General features: G+C 39.8%; 1 protein-coding gene across 3 annotated transcripts in view; it reads left to right on the forward strand.

Annotated features, from left to right (window-relative positions):
- The first annotated feature begins 1452 nt into the window (after positions 1–1452).
- LOC120305390 (ADAMTS-like protein 2) overlaps positions 1453–20659 on the forward strand; it is a 63104-nt gene continuing 43897 nt past the window's right edge. For 2 of the 3 annotated variants that reach the window (XM_039337157.1, XM_039337159.1), the window contains exons 1-3: positions 1453–1878; positions 16784–16926; positions 19446–19521. In XM_039337157.1, the coding sequence (XP_039193091.1) occupies positions 1792–1878; positions 16784–16926; positions 19446–19521 (306 nt within the window). In that variant the 5' untranslated portion in view covers positions 1453–1791. The remainder of the gene's footprint in view (positions 1879–16783; positions 16927–19445; positions 19522–20659) is intronic. The other variant, XM_039337158.1, reaches the window with a different exon arrangement.

Consider the following 20659-nt stretch of genomic DNA (forward strand, 5'->3'; position numbering starts at 1 on the left):
TTTCGGGAAAAGTGTATTACATTATAGACCATAGCTTCTTAAGCCACTTATAACAGATCATTTAAACTTTCCAAATATCTGATGGGTATTCATTTTGTAATTTATACATTTAACAAACAAATACATTTATAAAACAGATAAAACAAAGGGAAAAAAACAGGCTTCCTTTGTTTTTAAGTATGTGAATATATTAAAGTCCTTCTCAAGCAAGGCAATCAACAGAATCTCATGAAACCCTTTTGTTAAACAAAAGATCATTCAGATATTCCCATTGGTGGGGAATAATTGACTTTGTTGCTAAAGCACCTCAAAGAGTAATTGTACTGTACTATATGCCAATTATTTGTAAATATGTAAGTAGTCCTTGACTTACAACAGTTCCTTTAGTATCCATTTGAAGTTACAACGGCACTGAAAAAAGTGATGTATGACCGATTTTCACACTTACAACAATTATGCATTCCCACGATCATGTGACCAAAATTCACACATTTGGCAACTGACACATATTTATGACATTTGCAACGTCCCAGGGCTCATGTGATTGCCTTTTACAGCCTTCTGACAAGCAAAATCAATGGGGAAGCCAGATTCACTTAACAGCCTTATTACTAACAGTTGCAATGATTCATTTAACAACTGCGGCAAGAAAGGTCGTAAAATGGGGCAAAATTCACTTAATACTTAACAACTGTCTCAGCAACATAAATTTGGGGCTCAATTGTACAGGGGTATCAATCATTGAGAGATACATGCCCCTGTACATCCTGTTTTTCAGCCAAGTCTTATTATATTCACTGGCTCCCAGTGAATTCCCTTTAAATTCCTGAAAGGAGCAGGCCAAAAAAGGCTTTCATCTTCACTGGAGCAAACTACTGTACTTCATGTGTTAAGTAGCAGGATCCCATGGGTGCCACTGAGAGGGCCCTATGATACAAAAACATTGTTTATGTAGTACACCTCAACAATAATCAACGATTAATTGTCCGCAAAAAGGAAAAACTTGGAAACTGCTGCCTGCCCTGCTTGACAATAACTTCCCAGTCCCTGACACAGCTCAAGCTATATCAACAGCTTCCCACCCCTAAATGAACATGTTTGGGGTTATATTTGGACCGTTGGCTTAAGTTGACCAGTTCACTTTTCCCATCACCGCCATTTGGTTAATGCATACAACAGATCCATATATACCCACCCACCTAAAGGTTTGGGAAAGGCCTCTTTATTGTTGAATCCAATACCGCCCCCCCCTCACCCCATCTAATAAAAGTTTAATCTCTGTTCCAACATCTGCAACCCTTAGGTGCAAGAAAACATAGTTCCAAAGAGTCCAGCCCACCCTGGAACCTTGCCTACTTTTCCCGCCCTGCTGTCTAATCTGGCAGCTCTCGCTGAAGGGCCTCTTTGACAGTCAAGCAGGAGAGGATGTGGGCCCCTCCCGCCTTCCTTTCCTCGGCCAGCAGCGGGCAAAAGCTGCTGCAGGAAGGCTCCCGCTGCGCCGGGATCCTTTGTCTCGTCTTTGAAGAGGGAGGAAGGGGCAGACAGAAAGACCCCCACTCTTCCCTTCCTTCCGTCCCACTGGCGGCCTCTTTGGGTGGCTCTCGGGTCGCCTTGTCAATCACCGCTGCCCAGAAGCCACAGGGTTGACCCGCGCTCCCGCAGACACCCATCAGATCGGAAAGTCATTATTTACTTACTCGGCCATGCCGGTTTGTGTTCAGGCAGCTGCTCCTGCTGCCGCCGGGACTTCGCTGCCGCCTTTTGGCCGCTCATGGAGCGCTAGAGAGCACGATGGCCGCGCCTCCCGCCTTCTCCGCCCGCCGGCTCCCCTTGCTGCAGTTGCTACTTCTGCTATTCGCCTGTGCACTCCGCGCTAAGGTAAGGGGCCAGAAGTGGCGAATGTGAGGCAACCCTCGGCGGTGACCGACTTTCAGCCGCTGCTGCACTTTGGGGAATTTTGTGTGCCCTTCCCGAAGGATTCCTGAAAGGCACTTTTACAATGTGCTCCCGCCGCGGCTTCCCCTAGCTGGGCTTGCTTGCAAGCAGATGCATCCGGCCGTAGCCACCGTGCCCCATTTCGGAAAAGTAATACCCCCCCGAATAATCCGTTCTTGAGTAAGGTCTCGTGGCTGTCCCAGCCACCGTCGCTATACTCGGATCTGTCGCGAATCTTGGCTCCAAATCGACCTCTTTTCTAGGGCGTTTTCCCGCCCCATTCCTTTTAAAATGTTACGATCAGTGCTGAGCAAGGAGAGAAAGGCGTGAAACGACGGCGCTGATTTAGCCTGCTGCGCTGCCCTCTTGAAACTTCCCACGGTGTTTGCTTTAAAATTCAGGCTGGAATTTTTTTTTAAAATTGTTATTATTATTTTGCTTCCGAAACCTTTTCCCCTATTGCCGCTAGTTCATCTCTACAACTCATGGCATTGTCACCAGTGGCTTTAAAAGCTTCTCTGGTCGTCTGGAATTGGAAGAAGCCCAGTTAATGCAGGACAGAAAATGGACAGGCGTGGGTGATTTGTGGGTTGTCGAGTACACAGTTGAATCACTGAAAAAACCCTCCTACGTGAAAATTCAGAATTTGGTGGTTGTCTTTTAAAATGTTTTTGTTACTGAATCTTAAATCTTACTCTGATGTTATTCTAATACTCAAGGTGGTTTGTGGCAATAAAAATAGGAACAAGGAAACAAAGTAATTCAGTTAAAATCAAAATAAAAATTAATTAAAATAATTAAGAAGTTAAAGCTTGCCAGAGAGATCCTAAATAACGGGAGAGCAGGAGCCAAGCTCCTTTCCTTAGGAAGTGCACTGAGTGGCTTGCCCAAGTTCCTGATTGTCCCATCTTCTGGCATCGGGCTTTTTCAAAGGACCTCTTCTGCTGATATCTGGAGCTGGCCAGATTCATGCCGGGACAGGGAATATAGCAAATGAACCCTATCCCATCCCTATTGAGGATTTTGAAGATCAAAAAGGTACTTTATGTTGTGCCAATAGCTACGATAACCAGTGAAAGTGTTTCTAGTAGAAGCATCGTTATGATCCCAGAGCCATGCAATAATCAATAACTTGGCCCCTGGGCAGTTTGTACCTTCTGGACATTTTTCATGAGTAGCTTCACATAAAGGGTGTTGCATGTCAAGACGAGTTGTAATCAAGCCGCTGATAGCTGTTCTATCAAGTAGCTCAGGAAGGGTACTCGGTGGCCCACTAGCTGTAGTTCTGCATATTTATTCTTCACCACAGCCACTTTGCAAATCCAGTGACCACGGTGGTCAAAGAGCCCTCTGATTCCCAGGGAAAACAAACTCTACCCTAACCGAATCAGTTTTCTCTCTACTAAATAGCACTTCTGTCTTATCTCGAAATAATTTCAGCTTATTTTTCCTCACCCAGGTTGTTATTATCAAAACTAAGCATTTATCAGTCATGTCAATTGCTTCCGTGGGATTTATTTTATTTTATTTTATTTATTTATTAAATTTGTTAGCTGCCCATCTTGTTGCAAGGAATTAAATTAAAAGGCAGGGAGCAATAGAACGGGGCTGTCGTCGTCTCACTGACGGCCTCCCCTTCCAAAACTTCAGTGATTTCATGTATATCTTAAAAAGCACAGGAAGCAAAATAGAAAAGCATATTTCGGTGTCGAACAGGAGATGCCCAGAATACCTTCTGAATATATGCTTCAATGTCCTATCCGAGCATCCAGCTACTAGCAGGATATTTACACCTGAACATTCCTATTCTGTTCCTCAATGTAATAACTTTTATAGAAAGAAGAACATTTCACATTTGGGGATGATCAAGGTATTATAGGAATGAATTTGCTGTGGCTGTTTCTACTGTATCTAAACTTTCAGGACATGAGTCAGAAAAGTGGCTTATCCTGACTGCTGTAACCTTCTGTGTCATTTTAAAGAACAAAATTCTATGAAAATAAGGGTGTGCCATGCACAGGCCCAGTTCATTCATCTTAAACTGCTTTCTCTTTCACGTATCATGTTCACAATTGGTAATGTCCAAAGGTAGTCAGTTCTAATCATTGAGCTAAATATGTTAAAAGATTTTGCTTTCTGGAAAAATCAACTATATGTTGTTTATTTCAGAAGAATAGATCTTCTCCCTTTCTTTCTTGTGGTGGTCTCCCATGGAGAATGAGACACGCAGACAGGTATCTCGGGATGAGAGCCCAGAGCTGACTCCAGCACCCTCTTTTATTGTTACTAAGGTTTTCACATCACAGAGCATAATCAAAAGACATATATAGGGGTGGTTACAATGTATCAAATAACAGACACTCTCCAGATACAAGGCTACTGCAGGTGTTCTTATCAGAGTCTGTCCAAAAGGCTGATGAATGTATCCTGTGTCTGAAACAGTTATCTCAGGCCCTTGTGGGAGATGCCCATGGATAGATGCCCATGGACATTTGTGCAATTAGTCCCACATCTCCTGCTTTTCTGTTTTTTCAATGTTACTCACTTCCAGTTCCAGAAGGGATCTTGATTCACTGATTAAGGCGTCCTTCCTAGTGGAGGGCGTAACATTTTTGCACATTTGCAGGAGGGAGGGAATACATTGAATGCAACAACATAGCAATACAAATAATATCAAAATGGTTACTATAATAGAAATCAAAGATCGTAGCCAGGATCCATCCGGTAGCCAGGACCAAAGGCACCCCAAATATCCACGGTGCCTGATCCATCGCTGCGTAAGGGATTATTCTGGAGCATAGATTCCATTTTTCTAGCTGTAGCAGAAATATTAGGTTGAAAATCATGTATATATATACAACAATGAGAATGAATTAAGGCACATACACCGCCTTTTGCTGCTAAAATAATATCTAAAGCATACCGATTTTGCAAACCTACTTCCCTTATTTCCCCCTTTTCTTGATTAATCATTTTAATGCTGTTAATTGTTTCATTAAACATATGAACAGTCCAATTGTTAAGCAAATGAAGGTCTCTATAGTTCATGGCAACTCCTAGATTGGGTAGAATCCCTCTGCTGATTTGAGTCTCTAAACTACCACCCAATGTTAGGGGTGGATCCGAGGAACCAGTATCACGTTTGTTCCGCAGGCGTCCATCAGGGAGATGAGGCAAAGCATATACAGCAGGAGTCAAAAGGCCCAGTGTACAGGTGCCTTTCCAATCCTTAGGCACCTGGCGATAGGCTCTACGGCCACATAGTAGCCACATATCGGGTAACTCATAATAACCCTGGTGAGACTCATTAGCAAATGTTATTATGGATTCCATGTCAAGGCAAGCCATGTAGGTACTGATGTTTGTCCATTGATTGCTTTGATAAGTGTCATTTACCTTAGTAAGGTTGCTTTTGATGGATTTGCATTTCTTTGCTGAATTCCATATAATAACTTGTTGACAATTACTATAAGTTCCCAAATAAATGGCAGTACGGAATAGTCCTGTGCTATAAAAACAAAATCTGGCAGGTTCCATTATACGAGCACCCACAGCATATGTCATATTCAATGTCTCTGTAGTTATGCTCCACAGCTGCTTCCATCCTGTTTCATTGAACGGGATGGCATGGAAAATAAGGCCACCACGACTGTCACCAGGAATTTGCATGCAGATCCAACAGTTCGTGATGTTAAGTGTAAGAGCAGTGCGCCTGGCATCCCGTACAAAAGCATTAAAAGCCCACAGTCCCTGATCCTCATATGCCTGGCTGAGGTGGTGTACGTTGAGCCATATAAGGACGAACACAACGAGCTGGAGTCCAAATGATCTCGCCATGGTCGTCTATTGCAGCGTAGCCTCGACCCCAAGTAATGAGGGAAGCAGGCCCTTTCCAGATGGGATCAGGCAAACGTCGATAGTATACCTGGGGGCGTGAAGAATCTGTGGGAGAAGCAGAAAAATGCCTGCTTGCGGCAGTTGAGCCAGGGGTGCCAGAAACATTCAAAAAGTTTAAGGTAAAAAGTACAAGATTAAGAGTGTTTTGTATCCCAGGCAAGCCGGGGGTATTTTCCCCTTTCTTTTTTGCATGCATGTCTAGAGCCCTTTTTAAGGTCTGATTGGCTCGTTCCACGATCGCTTGACCAGTGGAGTTATATGGAATGCCAAATTTATGAATAATAGACCAGCGAGAGCAAAACTGCGCAAAGGAGGTGCTGGTATAAGCAGGAGAGTTATCAGTCTTAATTTCTTTTGGATTGCCCAGGGTAGAAAAAGTACGAATACAATGATTAATAACATGTTTAGCAGACTCACCCCTTTGAGGGGTGGCCATAATAAAACCTGAATAGGTGTCAATGGAAACATGCAAATATTTCCAAGGGGCAAATGGCAAATATTGTGTAACATCCATTTGCCAAAGTTGACAGCTCTGCGTCCCTCTTGGGTTGACCCCTTGAGGAACAGAGTGTGCTTGGAGGCTGCAGGTGGGACATTGTTGTATGATAGCCGCAGCCTCTGTAGCTGTTAAAGAAAATTGTTTCATTAAAGCCTTCTTATTTTGATGAAAATATGAATGGCTGTCCCATGGAGTTATGGGAGATAAAACAAGGACAGAAACGTCCTGGTGAGTGGAGGCGGCCGAAGCGGCAGCATCCGCCTTGGCATTGCCTTCGGAGATAATACCAGGGAAAGGTTGGTGACTTCTAATAGGAGCAGGAAAAAAACAAGTAGAGCGGGAATGAAGAAAGGATTGGAGTGTGAGAAATAGACTGAGGAGAGAGTCATCCAGTGAGGGTGACACATATGAATCAAATAAAGAGGTGAGAACTTTATATACTATCTAAAATAAGATTAAAAGGTTCAGAAGAAAAAGTTTGTAAGGCCAATATTGTAGCAGCAAGTTCAGCACGCTGAGCAGAAGTTTGAGGAGGAGTAATTTTTGTGTGCCATTGTTCACCCTCCTTCCATACACATGAACCATAAGTCTTGCTGCCATCAACATACAGGGTGACAGCATTAGGAATGGGAAAGGAGGAAATGGGAGAATGCAGAGAAATTGAAACATTATTAAGGAGTTGGAAGCAAGGGTCAGAGGGAACATGACAGGAAACAGATCCTGCCCAGTCAGCAAGAGAAAGTTGCAATACATTTGAAGAGTATAATTGAAGCAAGTGCCTTGGGGTTGATTCCCCTTTTGGATTGCAGCTGCAAGAGTGTCCATTTGAAAAGCATTGGTTCCCACAATGCGACAGGCTTTAAGAAAGTCTGCCAGAGTGGCCGTGGGACTGGAAACAATTGGTTTAAGAATGGACTGGCAGTCTGCATTTGCATATTCATAAGCCAATTTTATGAGGATTTCATTTGCTGCATCTCTGTTTGAAATTTGACACTCAATGGCAACTTGCAAGCAATTCACAAAGTCTGCATAGGATTCAGTTGCAGTTTGGCGAATGGCAGAAAAAGATTGAATTGGGCTGCCAGACTCATCAACACGAGCCATGGCAGAAAGAACACAAGCATTAATGATAGGAAATGCAAAGGGAGTAAAAGTTAGAGCTTGAGCATTGAGGGTAGTAAAATTGCCTTCTCCAAAGAGTTGTTCTGCTGTGTATTGTGAACCTGGGTGATTAGCTCTCTTTTGTGCCTCTCTTTTATATTCAGATTCAAAGACTACGTATTGTGTTCCGTTAAGAAGCATGCGGAACAGATCTTTCCAATCTTGAGGCAACATTCTATATGCACTAGCAATTGAATGTATTAGTCCTCTAGTATAGGGACTGGTTATGCCATAATCTTTTGTAGCCTTTTTCAATTCTCTGATCATAGCCAGGGGAAGTGCCTCCCAACCCACTATTAACCCTGTAGCAGTCTGTTGGTAATTAACAGGGAACAACTCTGTCTCGGATAGTTCAGAGACGCTTAAATCACCATTGTTTAAAGCCTTTTGAAATGCACCACGGATGATTCCAGGCTGGGAGAGAGGAGGCAACGTAGCAGGAACAGGAGAGGCTATTTGCTGTTTATCAGAATCCATAAAATTTGCAGGGACAGAAGGGTTAAAACCAGCTCCAGGGGGTAAGGGAGTGGCCAACATAACAGACGGATTTTTATAAGGTGGAGGATCTAATAAAGGCTGATGAGGCAATTCAGCATAGGTTTGAATCAAAGTATAGGCAATTTTCCAAAGGCATAAAATCTCTACAGGGGCTCTTGGAGACTGGTGGAGAACAGTACCAATTTTCCTCCATGTATCTACTTTTAAAGATCCAGACTCCGGATAGGATGAGCAGTTAGCCCATACGTAAGCAAGCAATTTAACAGCCTCAGATTTAGAAAGGTGACGGGTTAATTTCTGTTCCTGATCAGTAAGATATTTTTTCCTGCCAAGTAGCCTCAGCTCTTCCACATGCTGCTTTTGAGCGTGAGACATTCCACCCCCCATACTTACGAAGAGGAGTCAGTTGCCAGCAACTTCGTCGGGTGCACCAAGCCTATTCCAGGCGATAAGTAAAGGGTTGGCAGGGACGTATCCTTCAGTGGATCACGTCGGGGTCACCAGATGTGGTGGTCTCCCATGGAGAATGAGACACGCAGACAGGTATCTCGGGATGAGAGCCCAGAGCTGACTCCAGCACCCTCTTTTATTGTTACTAAGGTTTTTACATCACACAGCATAATCAAAAGACGTATATAGGGGTGGTTACAATGTATCAAATAACAGACACTCTCCAGATACAAGGCTACTGCAGGTGTTCTTATCAGAGTCTGTCCAAAAGGCTGATGAATGTATCCTGTGTCTGAAACAGTTATCTCAGGCCCTTGTGGGAGATGCCCATGGATAGATGCCCATGGACATTTGTGCAATTAGTCCCACACTTTCTTCTTAGCTTTTGGATTGCTTATCCCCAGAACATTTTAAAGAAGAACTGCCAGCTTTTCCTTCTCCCATTTTAGGTAGGGAAGAATGGCGTATTCTGCCGCACTTCCGGTGGTTAGCGACGATGATGGCGGCTACATTGTAGCCGTCCTCCTGGGACGGCGTTAGATCTGCGGAGCACAGCGGACATCAGCTGGCCCGCGGCTCGAAATCCCCTTCCCGGGCGAAGGGAAGGGGTAGAGAACTACACAAATAGAGGTAGAACCTCTTAACCCCCCCTGGAGTTTTTTTTTGGGGGGAAGAAAGAGCGTTCCCTTGGAGTTCGTGTTCTCTCCGCCTCCCAGCTGTTTTTGTTTCCTCGGAAACAAAGTGAAACGCCGCTACCATCTCCGCACTTAAAGTGTTCTGGTGAGTGACTTTTAAAGCAGACAGAGCTGTTTAAAGGATTTTACTTGTAGTGTTTCATTTCTCTTTTAGTCTATGTTGATTTTTTTTCTTTTGTCTTTGCTGGTGCGGAGAGTGAAAGTAAGATGGCGATTTGAAAGTGCCTTTGTTTTTTTTTGTTTATTTCCGGAAAGAAAGCATTGATTTAAACGGAACATAATGGACTATATAGTTCTTTTCTTTTAAGCTTTTCTTTTTTTTCTGAAAGTACTCTAGTGGCTTTGAAGCTTTTTTGCACTCTCCTTTGCTTTTTTTTTCTTTCAAACTTTGAAGATTTTAGTATTTTCTTTTTCTTTTTAAGAAGGAAGAAAGAGAGAATAAGATTTTTTAAAAATGGCTTCAAAGAGGCAACCAGCTTCTACAGTTTCTAAGGTGGCTTCTTCTCCTGCAATTCTACCAGTACAACAATCTAAAGCTACACCATCAGTACAGCAACCTAAAGTTACACCCCCACCTTCTCCTCCTTTGCCAGTATTATCTGTACAAGACATGAAAGATATAATGGGAAATGCTGTATCCCAAATCAGAGAGGAAATGAAGGACCTTCTTGGACAGAATAAATCTGAAAGTAGAGAGGAAATGAAGGGCCTTCTTGAACAGAATAAATCTGAAAGCAGAAAGGAAATGAAGGAGCTCTTAGAGGAGAATAATACTATTTTGAGGCAAGATATAGTAACAGCTTTATCAGGATTGGCTTCTGTGGTCAAGAAGCTTGACTCCAGAGTGGAAGAGGTTGAAGATAAAGTAGATCTCTTGGAAGATAAATGTGAAGATATGGAAAAAAAGATGGAAATTTCACAAGATGATATTCTTATGTCTCAGTACAGGGAAATGGAATATGCCCTGAGAATCAGGGGTCTGAAAGAAGATATGAATCAAGATTTGATAGAGATGGTGGTTAATGATCTTGCTCTTGTTTTGAATAGGGATAAAGATGGATTACGTAGAGAAGTGGAAAAAATTTACAGAGTTAACTCTTGGGTTGCGAAGCAAAAGAATTTACCAAGAGATGTGGTGATTTATTTTGCCAAGAGATCTCTGCGTAATGAAATCATACAAGCCTTTTATAATAAGAGGTTCCAGATTGCTGCCCAAGATGTCATCATTCTAAAGGAAATCCCATCTAAAATTTTAAGAAATAGAAAAGATTTTGCTTTTTTAGCTAATGAACTAAAAACAAGATTGATGCCATTCAGATGGGAGATTCCGATGGGTATTGTTTTGAGCCATGCGGGGATACGCTACAGACTTAATACTGTTACTAAAGCAAAAGAGTTTTATAATTCGGTCCTGGGAGCAGGCTCATCTTCACTCATGATTCAGAAAGTTTTGGATGGCAAAGAGGTGGAACAGCAGTCTGAAGGATTAGGTTTGATGGTTGCTGGAAAGTCACAGGTTGAATGGTCTCGACAAACAGAGATCAAAGAGCAAAGAATGACTCGTGCTGCACATAGACGCAAGGAAAAGGAACAACAAAAGAAAGAAGTCAAAGAATCTTCTCAAGAAAGTGTTTCGTTGCCGGTGGGAGGAGCAAGACCCAAGAGCTCTGCAACACATTCTTCAATGGCAGACCTTCAGGCAGTCTTCTCCAGGCTTCTGGTTAAGGGAGATGGTAAAGTTCCTGACCTGGAATGTTAACGGCCTTAACTCCCCTCAGAAGAGAAAGAAAATCTTTCATTACTTAAAGCAACACAACAATGATATTATTTGTTTGCAGGAAACACATATTTTACCTAAAGATCAAAAATACTTAGTCAATGCTCGTTTGGGATCTCATTTTGTATCTTCTGCTCCTGGGAAAAAAGGGGGTGTAGTTATCTATGTTAAACAAAACTTACCAGTCTGTTTGGTAGAATCAGATCCTCAAGGAAGATATGTTATGATTGAACTTGGTTTATATGGTAAGAAAATACTTATAGTGGGATTGTACGCACCAAACCAACAACAGGAACAATTTTATAGATTGCTACATCAGAAATTAAGTTCGTTGGACTATAGATCTGTGATATTAATGGGAGGTTGGAATGGTGTTTTAGATACACAAAGGGATAAAAAAGGATTTTCTACTTTTTTCAAACAGGCTAAATTACCCAAAGCTTTTTTTGATTTGAAAGAGGACTGGGAGCTGAGAGATTATTGGCGTGAACGTAACCAAGAGGAGAGAGACTTTACCTTCTTTTCAGATAGACATCAATCCTTCTCAAGAATTGACTTTTTCTTGATTACAACTGACTTATATTTCAGGGTAAAGAATGTAAAAATTTTTCCTAGGTTGTTGATGGATCATAGTCCAGTTTGGATGGAGTTGGCTGATGAAAAAGAGGAGAGGAGATCGTGGAGGGTGAATGAGAATTTATTTAAACAAGAAAAGAATGTTCAAAAATTAAAGGAGCATTTAAAGGATTACTTTGCTTTAAATATGCATAAGGGAACTTCAATATCAATGGTATGGGATGCAGGTAAAGCTTTCATGCGTGGGATTTTGATAAAAATGAATAATGTTTATAGACAAAAGCAGATTCAGAAACATAAGGAACTGGAAGATGAGATTAAATTAAAAGAAAAGTCTTTGATTTTAAATCCTACAGATGAAAAGGTTAAAGAATCTATAAAGTTGTTAAAAACACAATTTAATATGTTGATGGCGGATCAAACCGCAACTAATTTATTGTTTATGAAACAAAATACATTTTGCAATGCTAATAAACCAGGGAGATGGTTGGCTTATCAATTAAGAAAGAAACAGAGACAGAGAATTATAGACAAAATAAATTATAATGGTAAATTAGTTTATCAGAAGGAGTTGATTAAGAAATCTTTTTTAGATTATTATCAAAAATTATATAAGAGTACTAATGTACAAACTTTAGATATAAATAATTATTTAAGTGAGGCCAACTTCCCTAAATTAACAGAAGATCAGAAACAAGAAATTAATGGTTTAATCACCAATGAGGAAATTGTGACAGTTATTAAGCAATTAAAATTAGGTAAAGCACCGGGTACGGATGGTTTGACATCCATTTATTATGAAACCTTGGTAGAAAAGATGATTCAACCTTTATGTGAGCTTTTTAATAATATACTACAGGGCTCAGAGATTCCTCCGTCATGGCGTAGAGCTTTTATATCTTTGATTCCAAAAGAGGATCAAGATCTCACTTTACCGAAGAATTATAGGCCCATATCTCTTTTAAATGTAGATTATAAGATTTTTGCAAAAATTTTAGCTAATAGGCTTATGAGGATTTTGCATCAGCTTATACATAAGGACCAATCGGGTTTTATAACTGGTAGGTATATGAAGAATAATGTTAGACAAATTATTAATTTATTAGAATATTTAGATAAGAATAACCAAATTTCCGCAGGGCTGATATTTTTAGATGCTGAAAAAGCTTTTGATCAATTGAATTGGCAGTTTATGTTAAGATTAATTGAGGAAATGAATTTTGGAGAAAAAATATTACAAGCTTTTGGTGCTATATATCAAAAACAAATGGCACAACTTATTGTTAATGGGGGTTTGTCAGAGGTTTTTACAATAGAAAAAGGTACAAGACAGGGATGTCCATTGTCACCGTTATTGTTTGTTTTAACTCTGGAAATTTTGTTGATTAAAATTCGAGAGTCGCAGGAAATAAAAGGAATAGAAGTTAACAAAAAAGAATATAAATTAAGAGCTTTTGCAGATGACTTGGTGGTTACTTTGTCTCAACCTACCTATTCTGTAGTAAATTTATTACAACTGATTTACCAATATGGACGGGTTTCGGGTTTTAAAATTAATAATAATAAGACTAAAATATTATCTAAAATATGACTAATTTGGATAAGCAGATTTTGGTTAATCTGACAGACTTTGAAGTTGTTGATAAGATAAAATATCTGGGGGTTACCCTATCTGTTTCTAATGTAAAATTGTATAAAAACAATTATGAAAGGCTGTGGGTTAGGGTACAAAAAGATTTGAAAAATTGGGAGAAGTTACAGTTATCTCTTATGGGAAGAATTGCAGTGATTAAAATGAATGTCCTGCCAAAATTTCTTTTTTTATTTCAAATGTTACCTATTTTAAAGAATGAGGTTAATTTAAATGAATGGCAGAAAGGTATCAACAAATTTATTTGGGCAGGGAAAAAACCAAGGGTAAAGCTTAAAATTATGCAAGACTTCCGTGAGAGAGATGGACTCAAGGTACCGAATCTGAAATTATATTATGATGCTGTGGCTTTAACACTAATTAGTGATTGGGTTGATTTAACAAATGTAGAAATACTCCATTTGGAGGGTTGGGATTTACTTTTTGGATGGCATGCCTATCTAATTTTTAATAAAAAAGTGGATCGGGTTTTTAAATCTCATATTATAAGGATTTCTTTACTTCGGGTTTGGAGGAAATATTATAAAAGTGAGTTTAAAATACCATTATGAGCTATACCTTGGCATGCGATAGAGGGGATAAGAAGAGGAGTTAAGATGGATAGTATTTCTTATGCGCAATTACTCAGGTGGGATGGTAAAAATTGGCAGTTAAAATCTTTGGAAGATTTAGCACGTGAAAATATTATATATTCATGGTTTCAGTATAGACAAATAGCTGATAGATGGAAGATAGATCGTAATGTGGGTCTGCTCAGAGAAGATGAAAATCTTTTTAAACAAGTAAAAGATCAAAGGCGAACTCACATTAAGAGAATTTATGGGGTGCTAGTAGAACTGGACTCAGAATCAGAACTAATTAAAGAATGTATGATTAAATGGGCACAAAATTTTGGTGAACCAGTTCTACTAGATACCTGGGAAACCATCTGGGTGAGGAATGTTAAATTTACACAAGCCCAGAACTTAAGGGAGAATTTTTACAAAATGTTTTACAGATGGCACCTTGATCCACAAAAAATGTCTCGTATGTATCCTGACTTACAGCCTAAATGTTGGAGATGTGGTTGTTTGGATGCTACTTATTATCATATTTGGTGGTCGTGTAAAAATATAAAAGTCTTTTGGATTAAGATATGGTGGAATATTCAAAGAATTTTTAGAAAGAGGGTAAAATTTACCCCACAATTGTTTTTGTTAGGTATTGTTACTGATTGTGATGCTAAGGAAGTTATATTGATGTTAAATTTGATTACGGCCGCTAGGCTGTTAGTAGGGCAATATTGGAAGAAGGAATCTTTGCCTACCTTGCAAGAGTGGTTTTTTAAAGTTTCTTATTTGGTGGAAATGGCAAAGATTTCGGCTTTCTTAAAGGAGCAATCGCAAGAGAAATTCTTTGCGGTATGGGAAAAATGGATAAATTTTATACAATATAAATTGGATATAAAAAATATCATTTAGCTTTCTAATAATTTGTATATAAATTTTAATATTTTATAGATTGTACTTTTTATATCTCTTTTCTTCTTTCTCTTCTTTTTCTTTTTTATTATCTTTTTTTCTTTCAAGTACTTTTTCCTTTTAATACGTATGCTTTTTTTACATATATTTTATTGTTAATTACTTTATAAATTGTTTATGTAAGTATTTAGATATATTTATGATTTATATTTTTTCAATTTTTTTAAGATTCTTAAAAATTTTAATTAAGCCTATACTCAGCTCTGGGAAGATCGGGGGGGATGGAGAGGGAGGGTTGGGGTGGGTGGGGGAGGGTTGTTTTTTTTTTTTTTTTTTTGCTTTTTGTAAAAATATCTAAAAATTTTCAATAAAAAAAAAGAAGAACTGCCAGCTTTTCCTTCTCCCATTTTAGGTAGGGAAGAATGGCGTATTCATTTAGCCTTTTGTGAGACATGCAAAGACATACCTTCTGACCTGACCAACATGAAGTTCCAATTAGAGCCCTGGTCTCCCCACAATTGTAAAAAGTTCTCCATCACACCCTTTCATTATTACAGAACATCCATTAAGAATTCAGGCCATCAAGCACTACCTCTGCCATTAGATGAAGGAGGGAACCCCTCCCCATTTTAGTCTACTTGCTTTAGCTGCCTTAGATTTCGTGGATCACTGAACCCATTGTAGCCCTGTTTTTCAGAAACCCCACAGGGAACCCTCCTCCAGTCTTTCATTTTGAATAAGAAAGAGTCACCTCTTTTTCCATCTGGGATGGGGAGCGTTGCTGGTCCTTTCAAATGCATCTCAGTGATTTAGGCAAGAAGCCCAAACCTCTATTAGCTGGAAAGATGTTTCAGCTCTCTGTGTTCAAAATAGATGCACGCTTGTCATTAGGCAACACTTTAATTTCGTCATCACCTTCTTCAAATGCTCACACTGATACATAAGCACCGACTTTCCCGAAATTACAGAAAAACAAAAGCAGTGTGCAGTGCCAATGACATCATCATCTCTCATGGATAGAAATGTAATCAGGGTGCACTATGCTGCTTCTATGTAGTTCTGTAGCAGCTACTAACATTCCAGGAGATACAGCAGCTCCTCTCCATTTTCCACTCCTTCCCACACTCACTGTCACTCTCTGGAAGATCCAGGACAATGACTCATACAGATACGCAGCAGACAGTCTTTTTCATATGCTGGAATTCATAGCTTATCTGTGTACCTTATGTGGATAGATAATTCTGTCAGGAACCGATTGCAGAGGCTAACACGAAGCCTGTTTTATTTCTCTATAGCATCTCAATCAATTCTGTTTTCTCTGTATTATTCACACATATATATATTTCTAACCATACAGAGTAATACAGGAAAATGATATTATGGCTGCAGGTGATACAAGAGAAATTCAGGTAGTCCTAGCTAAAAGACTGTAATTGGGACCAGAATTTCTGTCACTAAATGATGCCCTTAAGCATGATGTCATATAACGGCACTGCTCAGTGGCAGCAGTTCCATCAGTCTCTAGTTAGTAAGTGAATCACTGTGGGTCATTAAACGAGGACCTCACATAATCAGAGCCTTCCGCTTCTTACTGGCTTCCCCATTGACTTTGATAGTGGAAAGCCAGCAGGGAAGGTTGCAAATTGTGATCACATGACCATGCGACACAATGATGGTCAGAAATTCGGGCTGGTTGCTGAGCACCCAGATCACAATCATATTACTAACAGCACGAATTAGCCCAGTGGATTGGAGGTTCCTCAGTGGTAAAAAGATATGAGTTAAGATATTTAAAAATGAAAAAAGCCAAAGTAAAAAAAAAATGAGTTTGAGATAAAAGTTTTAAAGTAAATCCTATGGAGGAAGGAGAAGAGAGCCCAAAAAATAACTTATCAGTCTCAAGTACTGGGCTTGGGAAGCATACTCAGGACATGGAGGCATCCAATAATGAACAAATATATACAGGAAGGAACAAATATATACAGGAAGATACAAATTGTTATATGTTTCATCATTTGTTTCAGTTTGCAGATAATCTACATATATCCAACAGTCTATATCAGAAGAACCAAAACATTGTCATACAGCAAATATGGATCTAGGAATAGCTTGTGAGATTAGAAAAAAGGAGATAATGGGAAACATTCTGGAGTTCTTAAGGTAACCTTTCCCTGTTTGTGTCAGGACAGTAGTGAGGCAGCAGAAGAAGCTGGTACCTGGAATGAAGAGGTCACCAAATGGTGGGGAGAATGGAGCTCCTGGTCTACATGTTCCCGCACGTGTGGAGGAGGTGTAATGTCAAGAGAGAGGCACTGCTTATGGCAGCGGTAAGTAGTTGACCAAGGCCACTTGAGAGAAATGTGGGACCTTTAGTTGGATAAGCCAATTTTACCATCACAATACATTTGGCATTAAAAAAAAGAACATTGAGATCTGGCAGAGTAATTCATGAAATCACTTTTTCTCCATGTGGCTCTATTTCTCTCACTTCCTCTTCGTAATCCTCACTGTTTTCTCTTTATTTTCTTGAGGTTCAGCAAGTAACATCCTGAGCTGATTCCCTGATTAAAGTGCAGGGAAGGTACAGTTTCCATAAAGGTGATGATAGATTTCTTTCTAAGGACTCCTATACTCCCATCCTTAGCCCGGTTGCTCAAATTTCCATCTAGCTAATCATCCCGAACTTCAACCTGCACTCAAAAGTTGAATAACTCCAGGAAGGCACCTCTTCTAACCTGTTGCTCCAGATCCCTGAATACTAATGAGAACTGGCATTGGAGACTTTTCTCAACTGTGCTTATCCACATTTCTTCTCCTTCTTCTACATAAACATACTTCTGAAGTGCTCCTCTTTCCTTCTGTCAAAATTGTGTGAGTTTATGTGTGTCCTTTTATGCGGCGTGGCTGAATAATTGAGGTCTGGATATGCTGAGGTTCTTTCTGTTTGGAAATAACCCCGATTCGCAATATACTTAGAAATAAGTTTTACTTTTCACAAGGCAAACCAGGATCTCCTTTTAAGAACCAACTAGCAGGATTATCTACAACCTATAGTTTGCCTCTTCACTTTAAAAAAAATGTCTATGTTGTGGCAAAACGGATCATAAAATCAGGTGTGACTCAACCGCTTAACAATGGAAATTTTGGTACCAGTTGCGGTTGTTAAGTCAAGGACTATCCATATTAGCTAAATTAAGAGCAAGACTCTGTGCTCCAGTCCCACTAAAAGAAGGAGCCATCTGTCTTCCTAACTGGTTGGAGGTCTACCACAAGTGTTCTTCAGGCTTAGAGAGCAGCTTCCTCACTTTAGGATCGAAGTTAGGTGGGGAAGTAAGCTTCTTTGATAGCATTCCAGCTTGTTCTGATATGTAGAATTTGATATTGTCAAACCTCCTTGTGGTAAAGTTAAGCTTGGACTCTCCAATCCTGTATTTTGTTTCCTGGGAGTAAGTTCTATTTACCTTGAGCTGGCTTTATTTCGCTGTTAGCTCTGAAAAAAACTGTGATGCTGTTCAGCTTTGGAAGACTGGAATTCAGAAATTCTGGAACAGAGTATTAGTTAAAGCTGAGGAAATCACAGATAACCATTTGGAGATATTCTGAATATTTTTCTGGATGCAATAGATTTTAATGCAGAGTTTTTGCTCATAGTTAATCTAAAGAAAGAAATTGCAGCATAGAGGGAAGTAGCAAAAGTTATTGTATGGATGTTGTAATGGCATAACCTAAATTAATCTTTGGTGGATCTTTAAAGAGTAGATGGTGTTGGATTCTTCAAACTTTAAATTCTACGTTCCCATTAAAATATGAAACTTTGCACAACCATACTAGGTAGAACTGAATTTGGATAGAACAGTGCTTTTCAACCAGTGGTACGGGTACCACCTGTGGTACATTGGCACCTGGCAGGTGGTACGCGACCATCCTAGAAAAGTGGTAGCGGGGGAGGGGAATGAGCTGAACCAGTGGCAGCATTGCACAAGCCTGAGCAAGAGATGGCTGGAGCTGCAGGGCTGTCAGGGCTCAGTGGAATCGCCAGGATCAGTGCCAGGCTCCAGTTGGAGCTTGGCGTTGATCCTGGTGCTTCTGCTAAGCCCTGAAGAAGCACCAATCAGCTGGAAAGCAGCACTGATCCTGGCGCTTCCGCTGAGCCCAGAAGAAGCGCCAATCAGCTGGAATCACAAGATCTCCAGGATCTTGTGATTTACATTCAGATGCTTGGCAACTGATTCATATTTATGACGGTCACAATGTCCCAATGTCACAATGTCCCAGGGTCATGTGAAGTGACCAAAACCTGCTGCAACCACACAGCAGACGGGGGGGGGGGAATAAAAACCAAACACCCCACCACCCCACCCCCGCTGCCAATCCTCAACAGAAATGCTCAGAACAATGAAAACCTCGGATAGGAGGAAGAGCGCCGCCAGGTGGGCAGGCAGGTGTCTTGCTTGGCTGTGGCTTGGGGGGCACTTTTTCAGTGCCATTGTAACTTCGAAGAGTCACTAAGCAAACTATTGTAAGTCGAGGACTACGTGTACTTTTGGGGGGGGTCATCAAGTTTTTGATACCTTGCTAGGCGACTGGTGGTACTCAGATGTTACCATATCCTAAAAGTGGTACAATGGGTGAAAAGGTTGAAAAGCCCTGGGATAGAAGACCACACTATAGGCTAGACAGGGAAACTGAAAACTCATCCTGAATGAAGGGAGTAACACACTGCTACCATATATATGAAACTCAGTTTCAGAAAGCCTTTTCAAAAGGTGTTTCATACTCTAAACCAAAACCTCTCTGAAGTCAACATTTTCAGTTCTTTTGAAGAAGGATTCTCTTTTTATTGCAGGCTACATGTATCTCAGGGGACAAATAGTAGCATGTGCCTGGGTCAGTCGAAGCGCTTTCAATTATGCCAACAGCAGGTAAGCGAATCTTTTATAGATACTATATTTGATTGTCAAGAATGATTTTGATTCTTTGTGTGCTGCAGAGCCCAACCAGCAGTTAAACATGTATGGGAGCAAATGGTAATATTATACATGTTGATAGCAGCAAGATTACTTTATGAACAAAAATGGAAGGACACTGTGATTCCCACAATGGAAAATGGCAGCAAAAGTTGATGGAGTTAGCAAAGATGGCTAAATTGACTGCTTTGATTAAAAAAAAAAAACACAATTAATTTTGGTTATACTTGGAAACTGCTTTTGGACTTTGTGCTTAAAGTAAAAAAAAATGAAACTTTGATTTTGACTGATTAGATAGGTTTGGTATTATATAAATGGCTATTATGTATTATTATATAAAAGTAAAAAGTTGAAGTTTCATGTTATTATCTTATTCTACTGTACCAAAAGGAGTCAGAAGTCAATGGGTTTTTTTCTTTTTCCACTCTACCCTACACTTTTTTCTCTTCTGCTTTTCTTCTCCTATTTTACCTTTATTTTCTTTTTTAAATATATTTTTGCTTTGATAAACTAATAACATTTTGAACCATGAAGTATGGGGGCAAATGGGAAGAGGTTATTTTAGGCACTATTTATACTTTATTGTTACTAAATCTGCAGTACTTCCTAGCATTTCAAAATAAAAGAACAGAAAACACAATTCCTTCAAAACCAATGGTTGTATATAATTTGTCTCATTCTTCATATTTATTGATCATTGTAAGGGCCTATAGACTTTCTTAAATGTTCAGTAATTTTTTCCCCCATCTCATGCTTTTGTCCTTATTTGAATAATAAGTAATTGACTTAGCACAGAGAATTTGCTTGGAAGGTTTATTTTTACTCCTACTATACCTGTTAAATCTGCCACTCTACAAATTTGTTATACTTCAAAAACCGATTGAAATAGAAACACTGGGTAGAAAAACAAATTACAGATGCAGCTGAAAGAAATGACAGTCTCCTGATGATGATAGAACGGGATATCCTACTACTGGTCAGCAGTTGGGGTTAGTGCTGTCCCAATGAAAAGTTCTTTATCAGAAGAACCTTAGCTTAGGAAAGAGAATGAGTTTAACATAATTCAACCCTTTTCCTTGTCAATTTTATTCAC

This window comes from Crotalus tigris, unplaced genomic scaffold (genome assembly GCF_016545835.1).
Source record: "Crotalus tigris isolate CLP2741 ecotype Arizona unplaced genomic scaffold, ASM1654583v1 scf7180000017668.6805642782:7212621, whole genome shotgun sequence".
Lineage (NCBI taxonomy): Eukaryota > Metazoa > Chordata > Lepidosauria > Squamata > Viperidae > Crotalus > Crotalus tigris.